This window comes from Gastrolobium bilobum, unplaced genomic scaffold (genome assembly GCF_033153095.1).
Source record: "Gastrolobium bilobum isolate Gb01-03AN ecotype WA unplaced genomic scaffold, APGP_CSIRO_Gbil_v1 utg3506, whole genome shotgun sequence".
NCBI lineage: Eukaryota > Viridiplantae > Streptophyta > Magnoliopsida > Fabales > Fabaceae > Gastrolobium > Gastrolobium bilobum.
Window position 1 is genome coordinate 74780 of NW_026897168.1, and position 14452 is coordinate 89231.

Here is a 14452-nt window from a genome sequence, read left to right on the forward strand (position 1 = left end):
AGAAACTCCTAGAAGAATAAAGTGCTCCTCGTCTCTCCCAAATTGCCTAAATCCAGTCCCAAGGTGTCTTTCTTGCTCTACAGACCCTCCTCATATACCAAGTACCATATGCTCTCCCCTAAACGTTTCCTTGAACAGAATTGTCCTCATTAACTGAATCTGCCATTAAGTGTGATTCCCTACATCTCTTCATATGGTACACCTGCATCTTAGGAGGAGTTGGATCAATATTCCCTCCCAATATAAGCACCTTGTCCCTGTGGTGGAAGGAGGGGAATTGCTAATCTAGCATGTAAGAGTCTTCCCATGAGTTTTCAAAAGGGGTAGATTCTTCCACTTGATCAAGACCTCAACTGAACCAATCACTGGCTTTCTCCACTTGCAACATCTTCAGGTTCCACTCTCAGCTCAAGGTCTTCCGTTAGCATTGGCGATAAAGGTTGAACAAAATCTTTGGCAAAAATAAAAATACATGGACCCTAAAAGTTAAAAAAGAAATTATTATGAAAGAATAAACTGAAGTTCAATACATTCGAGAGGTATTGATCTCTCCCAACCCAAATTCCCAAATTTCAGCCTCCTCATTCTTTGCCTTATTCTATTTATACAATCATTTCCTTGCCTTTAACAGGATTTCCTTTCCACTCATTGCAGAATATTCTTCTTCTAATTGCCTTGGTGACTAACATGAATGTCCTAAGTGGCTGATTCTCTGCATCTGTTCCTAGAATGCACCTTAAGAGGTGGTTTCCTATCAATACTCCCCCCCCCCCCCCCCTCCAAAAAAAAAAAAAAAATTCACTTCGTCCTCAAGGTGAATGTCAATTCTCGGACACCATCCTTTAGGATCCCATTGCTTGTGGTGTCGGGGTCCATTTATGCAAAAACCAAAAAGCATAATAACTACAAAATAAAATAAAAAATAATAACTTCCCCTGAAATCCCAATTTTCTTCTTCTACTTCCACTGGTTGAAGATTATAATTTTGCAACATTGAGATTGTCTAAGTAGAAGCCTATATGCATGTCTCATAAAGCCAAGCATCTTGATTTTCACCATCACTCTCTTCTTCATTGACCTGTACTGTGAACTACTCCTAGAAGGATTCGTAGCATGTTGAACGTAATCAAACATTGGAAACATGGCAAACTTATATTCTGTTTCCCATAAGGGTAGTGAAAAGAGATGGCCATGGTTGTGTAAGGTTTCAAATTGAACTTAACATGTTTTTCCTGTTCACGGGTCTTGGGTCAAAACTAAGCTCAAATATACCTCATCATCCACCGTTGTAGTGACTCCCATGAACATATTCCAACATGATTAGGCATTGTTGACATGGGATAAAACCATTTGGGCAAGACCTCTGATAATTAGTTCTCTTTTTACTACTGCAGTACTCTTTCTCACAACAATGACAAAAAACTTCATCAATTCAATTTGAAAATTATAATTAACCAACTCTTCTCACTCCAGCAATTTCGTTGACGACTTATGCCAAGGGATGAAATTGTGTCAGAGAAACAGGATATCCTTCGGAGGAGTAGCATTTAGAGATGAAAAGCCATAATCATCATAATATGAAACGGGATTTAAATGCGAATAATGGTAATAGTTGGCATGAGATTGGGTTGCTGCTACTGATCACCTTGCTTTGGTCTTTAAGTTCACTTGATGGAAGGCATATAGCATTTGGTGAAAACAAAACTATATGAATTTATTCTCCAACACAAACTTGAGTATCTCTAAACATTCACCACATTTCAGCTGATGACATTTTCTTTCAAGAAGGAGAAATTCCTCAGGCAGCTGCAACAACTTAACCATTTATGACAAGTGAAAATAGTAACGATACCAGCTACTGGTTTGCAATGTTGCAGGTTTTGTTTCTCCCTCAAATATTTCCTTGTTGGGGAGGCATATGCCTCTGATCATCAGCTTTTGTTTTACGGTGATTGGGATTAGGTTTTCTTGGTCAATTTAGTTTGGGACTAATTGTGAATTTCCATGTCCGTTCTTCATACATAACATAATTAATATTAGGTAGAGCTTGGAACTTTTTGCCCTGATTCAGCACTAACCCAATTTCTCTAATCCTAACCTATAATGTTCCTCTCCCCTTTTCTAAGATTTTCACGGCAGTTGTTGCCTCTCATAGTTGCACTGCAATTTGTCTTCCTTTTTCTCGATCAACTTCAAGTCTGGTGGCTTGGATAATGGAGGTGGGTCGACACCCTCTGCTGGCGATGATAACCACACTGGCATTCGTGCAACCTTCAACAACTTTTCTGCCTCCTTCAGTTTTCCCAGAGGTTTCTTTTGTGTATCTGAAACATCTCCTGCCATATGCATTCTTTCCATGACTTTATCCTTTATAGTTTTCCCTTTCTTTCTCGTGAATTCCATCCTTTGGGTTTCTAACTCTTCCTCTACTACCATGAGCTTCCTCTCTTGCAATTCAGATTCTGATTTTGGGGCGTCCTATTCTGCATCATTGTCTACCAAACAAATCTCAAGTAGGTATTTCTATATCAACACCTTAGTAAAGTTCCACCAGCTTGCCTTAGGTTTGTGCCAACTACAACATTTATACCACTTAAGCACAGGTCCTCAAAGCCCCCTTTCAACCTCTATCAACTTCTAATCATTATGGGTTCTCTTTGCCTGAAAATATTGTTCTAGATGAATTAGCCATCCCCAAACGTCATCTGTGTCTCCATAAAATTTTGGAATCAACATTTTTTTAACTAATACCATAACGTCTAGATCTGAGCTCTGATATCAATTGATAGAACTGGATCAGATTTAATCAAAGAAAATAACTCGGGGACTTTTTGCCGAAAAGAGATGTGGATTTTCCGTATTACTATTGAAAGGAAAATGGAAAATACAACTCAGATTGATTCAAAGACAAATTGCAGATGTGAAAATACATGGATACTTCTAATTACAAAAGAAATGACTTTGAAAGAAGAAACAATAATTCAGTACATTCAAGAGGTATCAATCTCTCCCAATCCAAGATTCCTAACTTCCAGCCTCCTCCCCATTCATTGCCTTCTATTTATTCTAACATTTTATTGCCTCTAACAGAATTTCCCTTCTACCCATTGCACAATATTCTCCCTCTAACTGTCTTGGTGATTCAACATGAGTGTCTTGAGCGGCTGATTTTCTACTTTTCTTTCTAGAATGCACCTTAATAGGTGGTATCCTATCAAATTGTTGTAGATAATGCTATGCCGAGTGCTTAAATTAACCACCTATGCTATCTTATCTTATGTTTCATATAACCCTTTTTTCGTCCTTCTTCCCTATATTTATTTTTTATTTAATTGTTCTATTTACTTTTCTCTTTAATTTACTTTTTATTTATTTATTGTTGTCACTTATTTTTTTTTTTTATTTACTATTATTATTATTATTATTTTTCTTCTTTTTCCTAATTCTTTTTTGCTTTTTATTTGGGTTTATTATCGACCACCTATGTCAACTAATTTGGGATAAAAGTGTTATTGATGTTGGAATGTTGATATTTGCAGATTGGGGACCAAAAATTGATGTAGTAGGGTTTTGCTTTCTTGATCTTGCATCAAACTATGAACCTCCAGAATCCCTTGTAAAATGGCTCAAAGATGGTGACAAGCCTATTTACATTGGATTTGGTAGCCTTGTGAGTGTATTTATTTCCTTTATTCGATTGTTATTGATATGTGATTTTTGTGCGCTAAAGCTTGCTGTAGTAACTTTGCTTTGACTCTTTGGCCTGGCAATTTTACACTGCACAACTAAATAATTATTGATGACGTGGTAATTGCATGAAGGATATTTTATGTATTCTCAAACTTTCATCTTTCGTGGCTTAGATCAAGGTTCTATAAGATTTATCTTTCCCCTATGCAATATCTGAAAAACCTTTTATTGATAATGTAAATTAGAATCAAGTGATTGGTTAGTTCATATCTATGTTGACCTCTTAATGACAATGTAAATGAGAATCAAATGATTGGTTAGTTTGTATCTATGGTTATAGCTGTTTCATATAGAACTACTATGAGCACGGATGTCAAGATCAATCTTACCTAAGATGAGAAGGGGGTGACAGGATTGTAAGTTGTGATATTGACACAGATTGTAAGATCTTACATTCTTAATTTTAATTATAAAAAATAATATTTATATCTATAAAATAACATTTAATCACAACTTCAATCATAAAAGATAGCAAATATAAAAGGAAAAATAAAGATAACTAGAAAAATTCAAACAAAACAAAAATGGACATTAACTTTTCAACGTCAAGGACCAAAAGAGTGAAAAACAATTATGACCATATAATTGAAAGCATAAAGCAACTTTAGTGGAATAACAAATCTAACAAAAATGTAAATGCATCAACACAAAAAACCACTCCCCGTTAAACCCGACTAGCGAGTGTGGGGTGGAGGAAATCCTTGTACGCAGCCTTACCCTTGCATCAACACACCAACAATAAAAATAAAATAAAATTTACTAAGGGGAAGTTTGATGCCTTGTACATATTGGATATCCATATTACTTGGTTCCACTTTATTGTCCAATACTAACCGGTCGTAAAAATGTAGTGGTTGATGCCTTATAACGACAGATGCAATATTCTTCAATTTCTATGTTCCTGTTGCCTTTATTGATGGAGATTCAAGAGAAACAACAAACTAATTCACAGGTGAAAAGTGTAATTCAGGACCTGTTAATAGACCCAGCCAAACACCATGGGTTCCACTTGCAAGGGGGAAGTTACGAGAGGGATATGTGATATCAAAAGAGCTGCTGCAGCAGTTACTTATGGCACAGAACAGGATGATCTGTAAAGAATCTTGGGATACACCACCCCAAAAGCTAGCTCTAAGGATGGGAGTGCCCAAGACCTTATAAACTCCACATTAGTTGCACATACAACCAATGTGGGACTATATATCTCAACACGCCCCTCACACGAGAGCCCATTGGGCTTGAAGAGTGGACAATGCAACAGGCCCAGCCTACCTGTGCTAAGAAACTCCACAAGAAAAAGTGGGGGACGGCGAGGCTCTGATACTATGTAAAGAACCTTGGGATACACCACTCCAAAAGCTAGCTCTAAGGGTGGGAGTGCCCAAGACCTTATAAACTCCATATTAGTTGCACATACAACCAATGTGGGACTATATATCTCAACATGATCAACACAGAAGGAATATTCATTTTAGTGTCAATGATACAGTGTATTTAAGTATTCAACCTTAGAGATTATGATCTTTAGCTAGGAAGGTTAACAAAAAACTTAGCCCTTGTTTTTATGGTCCATACGAAGTTTTAGAGAAGATTGGAGCATCTACATATGGTTTGGTTCTACCACAGCCGTGCTTAATATATTCAGTCTTCCATATTTCTGTGCATTAAAAGTCCATTGCAGCCTCCAAAAAATGTCCAACCTTTGCCCCCAATGCTGATTGAAGAATTAGAATTGGCAGTGGAGCCAAAAGAGGTCTTGAAGTGGAGGACGACGCTGCAGGTTTTGTTGAAGTCTCAATTAAATGGAGATACCTGTTCACTTTTGTAAATACTTGGGAGGACTTTTAAATCCTAGGGAATATTGATACCAATCAAGTTGAAGGCTATGTTGCACTGACACTTCAAAAAATTTGAATTGTTGTGTCCGACACTCTCCGATACTCCGACACTCCCTGTCACTCTGACACGCTCCGACATTTATAATATTTAAAATTTCGTTACATATTATGAAAATATTGATCGATGTTTACTAAACTGATATAATAAAAATTAAAAATGGATACCGAATAAATTTTACTCGAGTGTATAAGAGATTTTCAATGTTAAAATATAATAGTATGTATTTACATCTTATGTTTCTTTGCAAAATTGATGGGTATTATAAGTTTAGTTTCATTTTTTTGTTAAATTATTGAATATTAAATATAATATACATTACATAAATTAAAAATATTATTTGATATCAAAACGTGTTGAAATCTAATATTTTTTAGAATTAACATGTTGTCATGTCGTGTCCCATGTCGGCGTCGGTGCAATATAGGTTGAAGGTATATGGTAGGAAGTGTTTGAGGGAATCATCCACTTTGGTTACGTAAACAGTTAGGAGAGGATGGTGGCCGGAGTGTGGAGTAGCATTGTTATACTTTAAATCGAGAAACTGTGTGTATTGTGACCACACAGGGATTATATTATATCAATAATTATATGGGCTTGTTTAGTCAAAATATCTGTTTCTGTCAAATACCAGACATGTTTGTAATTCCTTTTGGGTTAATTTTAGTCCTGATATTCAATAACATTTGCTAAGTTCCTTCACAAGACTTGATTATTGTGGTTGGTTGTTACACCCTACAAAAAAAGGTTCAAAGGATTTGGAAAAAGAAAAGAAGTCAAGATTGTGTAGAACTATTTTTCGCTATTGTGTTGCATCTGGTTAGAGAGGAGTGCTTGGATTTTTCAAGATGTCCTGTTGTCTTTGGCAATTTTCTGGGAATTAAAAAGGTTTTTGGCTTCTCTTTGGTGCTCAGCTAATGCTCTTTTTAATGGGATGTGCATAGAAATTGGATTGCCATTTGCATTTTCTTGAGTTTTTTATGGTTCTTTTTAATTTTTTCTTTCAGTAGTTTTCTTGTATTCTTCTATATTTGTGTATCTCGTCTTTCTCATTGAATTTTTTTTCTATAAAATAAATAATATTGTCTATACTACTAGTCTTACTGCTTTCTCTCTCTCTCTCTCTCTCATATTCCTATTACAGCCTGTTCAAGAACCAAAAAAGATGACACAAATAATTGTAGAAGCACTGGAGAAAACTGGACAGAGGGGCATCATCAATAAAGGATGGGGAGGTCTGGGGCATTGTAAGAATATTGCTTATTCTTGCCTTTCTATTGTAGAAGTTTATTAGTTTTATGCTTTTTAACTAAATACGCTTCTTTCCAGTGGCAGAACCAAAGGACTCTATATACTTGTTGGATAATATCCCTCATGATTGGCTATTCTTACATTGCAAGGCCGTGGTGAGATCATCTAGTTCAATACTCTTGGTTTTGCAGTTTGTGTAACATTCACTTTGAAAAATCACTATAAAATTTCATAATTCTATCAAATTTGTAAATTCTGTAAATTGAAGTGGCAGCCTAGTAGGACTGTCATGGCCAGCCAGCTAAAGCTTGCTGGTTAAAATATGGCAAGAGTATTCCGGTACATGGCTCAAACAGCCTTGCAGTTCACTGGACTTTATTATGGGCTAATATCATGCTTCAATGTCATTGGAGAGCGTCATTTGATGCTTTGTTAAGAGGAGAAAACAAGAGACATATGATGAAATTCATGTTTGAATTATACAGCAGGTGTCTTTAGACTAAACCAAAACGGTGACAAATGGGTGAGCTGGGTTCAATTTTTTTATGATACGATCTACCGTATCTGTACGCACATTACCTCTATTATAAGCTCAATATAGGCATGATCTCCCTATGTTACCTAAAGGGAAATACAATTCCATCAGTAGTAGGAGGGCTCAATAAAATGTAGTCAAAAGGGTTGCTATCTTGGAAGAGTTGAAATCAGATTTAAATCATGCTCAGGATGGAATTTGGGCCCAATTTGATAAGTACAGGGGGTGATATGAACCCAAATGATGTGAATCTCTGCTGGTCACCTACACGACACCCACACGAAACTCGTACGAATAAGATCTACCAAGTCAGATCTACCAAATCATATGGGAGTTAACATTTCTATCTTAGACTGAATTTTCTCTCGAACAAAAGGGCAACCAATCTCAATGTATGTGGGAAGTTGAACCAATTGTATCATAGAAAATTGTATCATAAAATATATAGTGGAGCACTAGTAATAATTTGGTATAGTGGATACAACAACCTAGATAGTGGGTCTTGTAAATAGAACCTCAATTAAATTCTGTATGTATAAATAATAACATTCAGCTGAGTGCAATTCACTCAGACACAAAACACATAATAGCTTCTTATTTTCTCACAATAACAGTACTAATATGGGACTGCTCTGACCACCGCCTCTGCAGCCCTTTTAGTTTTTGCACTATCTACTAAACCTTTGATAGATTCTCTCCAGCTTATAAAGCCTATCTACTACATCTCTCCATAACCATTCCTGCCAAAGTATTAGAAGCTTTACCTCGAGAAATGGCGACATGCCATGAATGCCGAAATGGAAGCATTAGAGAATAATATAACATGGGAGCTTGTAACTCCTTTGAAAGGGAAGAAAATTGTTTGCTACAAGTGGGTCTACAATGTGAAGTATAAAGCAAACAGGTCCATTGAAAGGTATAAGGCTAGGTTATTAGTTAAGGTACACCCAAACTTATGGTATTGACTATCAAGAAACATTTGCTCCAGTCTCGAAAATGAATATTATCAAAGTGTTGTTAACACTTACAGCAAGTTATGGATGGGATTTGCAACATTTTGATGTTAAAAATGCCTTCTTACATTGAGATCTGTAGTATAAGTTTATATCATGTGCCACCTGGATACGAGGACAAGTTTCGAAAAAGCAAAGTTTGCAAGTAGAAATTGTACTCTATGAGCTACAACAATCTCCAAAGGCCTGGTTTGTAAGGTTCATAAAAGCAATTTTGGAGAAAGGATATTGTTAGAGCCAAAGAGATCACACCTTGTTTATCAAAGAGTTACGGTCCTATTAGTGTACATTGATGATATATAATTGTGAATGGGATGATAATAAAGAAAGACAAGCCTTGAGCAAACACTCTGCCAAAGAGTTTGATATTAAAACCTTGGGAAAATTGAAGTACTTTCTAGTGAAGTTGCGCACTTCAAACTAGGAATTTTCATTTCTCAGCAAAAGTATAGTATGTTAGAGATATATAAAACCATTAAAGTAACCTCACCCAACAACTTAAGTTTTTGGGTTGAATTGGTTCTTTACATGGTATCAGATTCTCGGTGTCACGGGTTCGATCTTCATCGCCCCTATTTAATTAATAATTAATTACGTCTTGTAGAGTTTCTTAGCACAAGTAGGCTGGACCTGATGTATCATCCACCCTTCAAGTCCAGTGGGCTCTCGTGTGAAGAGTCGTGTTAGAGATATATAAAACCATTAAAATAACTTCGCCCAACAACTTAAGCTTTTGGTTTAAATTGGTTCTTTACATAATATATTACTAACCTTCTTAGGGAGACATGAAACAATGCATGTAAACCAGCCAATACTCCAATTGATCCAAATTTGAAGATAGGCCTTGCCAATACCCACTAATTGTTTATATAGATCATCATAATTTTCCTCTAAATCCACCTGACTTTTGTCACTATCCTCATTAAAATGCTTGTTAAAGTTGTTCATCTGCTTTTCTTTGACTTTTGTATTTCTTACCAAAAGGTTTTTATTTTCGTCCTTGATGCATCCAACTTAGGTCAAGTATTTAACTTTTAATATCACTCATCTTTGTAAGTCTATAGATACCTTTTTCACTTTCTTTAATCGCAAGGTTTGTGCAAATCTGAGAAAACTTTGCTTTTAGCCTCTCGCACTGTTTTCTTACCATTTTTTCTAGCCAATCTAAAATTTTGCTAGTTCTCCTCACTAGGACATTTAAGCAAATATCTAAAACAGTTCTTCTTTTTAAAACTCTAATGCACCTCTTCATTCCACCCATAGTAGTTAATTGCGTCGCAATAGTGTCGCGAGCCGCGCCGTATGGGCGTTGCGGTGCCTCGCCTCAAGAAACCGCGTCGCGCCGCACCGGAATGCAATAGCGGCCATTGCGATTGTATTTGCAGCCATATTGTTGTCGTAAGGCAAAATGTCAATTTTGTCCTAAATTTAAATGTGTAACAGACAAAATTTAAGGGTTTTTAGTCTATCCGCGTCTCTCTTTGTCACTTTTGCTATCTCTGCCTTTAAAAAATGTTTCATTTTGTCATTATTTCTGTCATATATCTATTCTGTTATTTTCGCAATCGCAACCCGCTATAATGCTATTTTGTTTTTCGGGGTTGGCCGCAACATGCCGCAATCCGCATTTGATAACTATGATTCCACCACCAAGTTTCTTTTATTTGAAATCTTTTCCCTTTACTTTCTCCCAAGACTTTCTTTCCCACTTTTTGGATACAATTAGTCATCTTGTTCCTCATTTCTTTTGTTTTTCCATCTAACTGCCATGATTTTTCTTGAAGCATTCTTTCCTTCAACTATGTTTGTTTATCCTCCTTTAGCTTCCATCATCTTATTCGTGGGTTCTCAGCATTCTTATGCATTTTTTGTACTTTGTTTAACCTAATCTCTAAAACCACCAACTTATGTTACGTAGTTACATATTTTCCAGGGTAAACGTTACGGTCTACACTTGAGGTTTTATCTTTTCTTCTAGCCAGAACGAAATCAATCTGGCTATAATTTTGGTTGTTGTGATAAATGATTAAATATTACTCTTTTTTATAAAAAAATGTTTTCACTAGCATCAAATCATAAGCTAGTGCAAGGTTCAGGATATCTTCTCCAGCATTATTTCTAGTTCCGTAACCAATATCTCCACTACTCTGTTCAACATGCCCATTTAGATATACTCCTATAAAAATATTGCCCTTGCATGGTATGACTTGTAAAACTCCCTCCAAATCTTCCCAAATTTGGTTCTTATTGGATACTTGTAGTGCAACTTGGGGGGCATACACTCAAGATATTGAAAGTTAAATCACCTACTAAAAGCTTAACCAAAACAATCCCGCCACATTTTCTTCTGACATTAGCAACCCTATCTCCTAAACTTTTATCGATCATAATCCCCATCCCATTTTTACTCGTCTATACTTGTGTACCACAATATAAAACTGGTTCTTTCCACTTCCTTAGCCTTTATCCAAACCACTTAGTTTCTTGCAAACAAGCAATATTCACTCTCTTAGCAAAAGCATTTGCTAACTCCCTCAACTTACCCGTTACGGTTCCTACGTTCCAGCTTCCCAATCGCATCTCTATCCCTTGGGCATTTCTTGTTCGTCACCCTCAACCATAAATGTGTTGGGACCCAGGCATATTTGTCACCAAATCCATGTGAAGATGTGGCGCCTTGTCTTAGAGTAAGGACCCTAGCCCATTTTTCACTACACCCGAGGTCCAATGCAAAGTGTGGCTAAGAAAGGTATACTCCAATGAAAAATCATGAGGGATCATCTTATATAGGTTGTTGTTTTCTTTTATGACCAACTCGTTACGCCTGATGCCATCCCTCCTCCTTTATCTTAGCTTGGGACAAGCTATACATGCATGCATACATACATACATAAACGGAGTTAATAAGAATAAACAGTAATTAAATTTAAAAAAACACAGCATACTTGAAAGATAACTGCATTGTTTCCTACAAAACAAATACATAGGAGCTTATTTATTTTGCTTTTGATATGGTCATGAAGTTGACGTCTAGTGGGAGAGTATCTTTCATTGAACTAGTGTTTGGATTAGGATTAATTTAGTTTGTGATTTTTGGAAAAACTCATCAATATTTTGAGTACTACCTTCTTTTAGTCTTGCGTTTGAATAAAAGTTTCATTCATCGATCACTTTTTTGCAATTTTTTATACTTTTTCTTTTACCCGTGGTTTGCAGGTGCATCATGGAGGTGCAGGAACGACAGCTGCTGGGCTGAAAGCTGCTGTAAGAAGTTTGCAGTTTTTTTTTCCTCTAATTTAAATTTGTAGCTTTTGAATCCTTAATAATTATTATATCATCTGGTTCTGCTTTTAATGATTGGTATTTTTTGTTGTAGTGCCCAACGACCGTAGTTCCATTTTTTGGTGATCAACCATTTTGGGGTGAGAGAATACATGCTAGAGGAGTTGGTCCCCCACCTATCCCTGTTGATGAGTTTACGCTTCCCAAGTTGGTTTATGCAATAAATTTTATGCTAGATCCCAAGGTAAATATAATTTTCCTGATATATTTATAATTTATATAAAAGCCAGGAGAGAGGAGCTTACTTCTTTCAGAAGTAAATAATGAGGCTAGATTCTTTGTGTAGTCAATATGGATCTGCAAATCGTCACTGCATCTTATTAAATATGTTGAATGTTCCTGCTAAAGCTAAGCTTATGAGTAACATACACAACTATGTTATCTTACTTAAACTTGAGTAATTTCTCCACCCTAAATACATGTTTGACAGGGTTTAACGGACTGTTTTACTATGTTCTTTTGGTCATAATGAACAACATACAAGCTGGGGTTTGAACCTACATTTCCAGCTTTGGTGGGGACTCACACGGCACTGAACCAAAGATCAAGTGGTGACACTTGAACCTGTTACCTTACAACTTACATGTGTGGTTAATAATAACTCCAAAACCTTGTACTGACAGCAAATGGATCATGGTTTCCTAATGTCCTGGTTTTGTGCAATGTGCTAACCATGTTCAAGAGTAAGGGAACTTAGATCTTGATGAAGAAAACTATTATTTTAGTAGTTGATATTATATTCACTAGACTCATAGTTTTATGCATAGATAAAAAATAGGGAGGGCGGATCGGACTGGAAAACAGGTGAAGTGGCTGGTATCTGATTAATTCAGCCCGCAAAACAGTATGAGCTAAGAACGGTGAAAAACTGGTCCATAAACAGTGAACTGATTTGATCCTATTAGAATATATGAAAAATATGTCATGATATCTTGAGTATATGTTAGTATAGTTTTGAAGATCTTAGATGGATTTTCTTATTTAATTAGGTTTTGGATTCTAATTTATTATAAATAGGAATTAGTGCTTTGTAGTTTGCGTTACATTATAACACATGAAATCAATACCCATTTCAGATTATTTAGTCTTTTTTATCCTTTTCTTTCTTCCCTATCTAATTCTGTCTCATCAAGACTCCGCTGTTGTGTTTCCTAAAATCAGAAACTCAATTGGAACGATGTCATTACCTCCATGATTTTTCTCAGCAATCGTACACAAATTTGTTCATTCATTGGTTGCCGGCGCCACCGGGCAGCAGCTAACCGTGGCGGAAAATCAAAGGAAATCGATGGATATTTAATAAAGGAAAACCAAAGGGCAGTTGGTTGAAAACTTAGGGATGACAAATATACAAAATTGTCTTAGTTTTGTCCTTGCTTGGTCATTAAACAGAGTATGTACCAGAGTTGTTTGAGACTGAGGTGCTTACCTACATTCCCAAGGAGTGTTGACCTAATGTAGGCACTTGCTGTTGTCACTTTACTTTTCTGTCTCCTTTAAAATCACTTCGAATGGCAGAGAGACACCAGGGAAAACATGGGTTGTTATATGTAAGGTTTCATGAGCTGCCAGAGAGACTCTAGGAGTTTTAGTTAATATGCTTTCATGGACATGTTGAAGGTGCAATATATTGGACCATTATGAGTTTCTGACATTCAGTTTCATGCTCAACTTATTTTCTGGTTTATATTTGTTGGATGGGCTGATGGGGAGATGGGTTATATCATATTATGTATATTGACTGTACCTATTAAAAGATAGTCAGCCCCCTGACGAGGTAAACTCCGCGTTAAATTTTTGAAGTGTAGTGAAAAGCAATCCAATTTTTGTGGAATTCTTTTGGGTGTGTTCTATTTAAAATAACCATTACATTTAATTGCTTAAATACAATTCCAGGTAAAGGAGCGTGCAATTGAACTTGCCAAGGCCATGGAAAATGAGGATGGAGTGACAGGAGCTGTGAAAGCATTTTTAAAGCAGCTTCCTCAAAAGAAAACAGAACCTGATTCAGAGCCGCTGCCGTCTAGCATTTTCTCTATAAGTAGATGCTTTGGTTGTTCGTGATTCAATGCAAGTAGGTCAAACCTCACCTTTTGTCAATCTATTGTGTAAATCACGAAATTGTTACTGCGTCTATGAGATGCGCTCGACTTAACCCTGTCCATGTGGTTACATATTTCCGTGGATCATACTATTCAGCTTCAATATGTATGTAAGTTCTGTTTGTATTTAATTCATATTCATTAAGATCAAGTGAGGCTAATGGCTTTTTGTTCTTTACTTTTGTTTTTCACTACAGTATATCCGTTTGTGACCATGACCCGATATTTTTTCTCATTTTTGTCCAAATTCTTCTCTATTGTATAAAATTAACTGTACGCTATATGAAATAGCATTATTTACAATTGTGTGGCAGGTATCATTTGTCTATAGTTCAGTTGCCCAGAAAAATTAAGGGTGTACAACTAAAGTGTTATATCACAACTCAATTAGCTTTTATTATACTTGTTTTTATTATTTGTCGTCAGTTTTTTATTTTTTATTTTTTATTTTTTATTTTTTTTGGTGTTACTCTATTCGTAAAGTAGTTGTGTCTGACATTTGCAGTTTATTTACTGGTCAAGTACATAATACACATCCACATCTCTTCTATCAAGAGGAGCAT

The 14452-nt window shown here is 36.1% G+C and overlaps 1 protein-coding gene across 1 annotated transcript in view; it reads left to right on the forward strand.

The window, feature by feature from the left end:
- LOC133304636 (sterol 3-beta-glucosyltransferase UGT80A2) overlaps window positions 1-14179 on the forward strand; it is a 55787-nt gene extending 41608 nt beyond the window's left edge. The window contains exons 9-14 of the mRNA XM_061504680.1: window positions 3540-3670; window positions 6791-6893; window positions 6976-7052; window positions 11662-11709; window positions 11822-11971; window positions 13684-14179. Coding sequence (XP_061360664.1) covers window positions 3540-3670; window positions 6791-6893; window positions 6976-7052; window positions 11662-11709; window positions 11822-11971; window positions 13684-13851 — 677 coding nt within the window. The 3' untranslated portion in view covers window positions 13852-14179. The remainder of the gene's footprint in view (window positions 1-3539; window positions 3671-6790; window positions 6894-6975; window positions 7053-11661; window positions 11710-11821; window positions 11972-13683) is intronic.
- The last annotated feature ends 273 nt before the right edge of the window (window positions 14180-14452 follow it).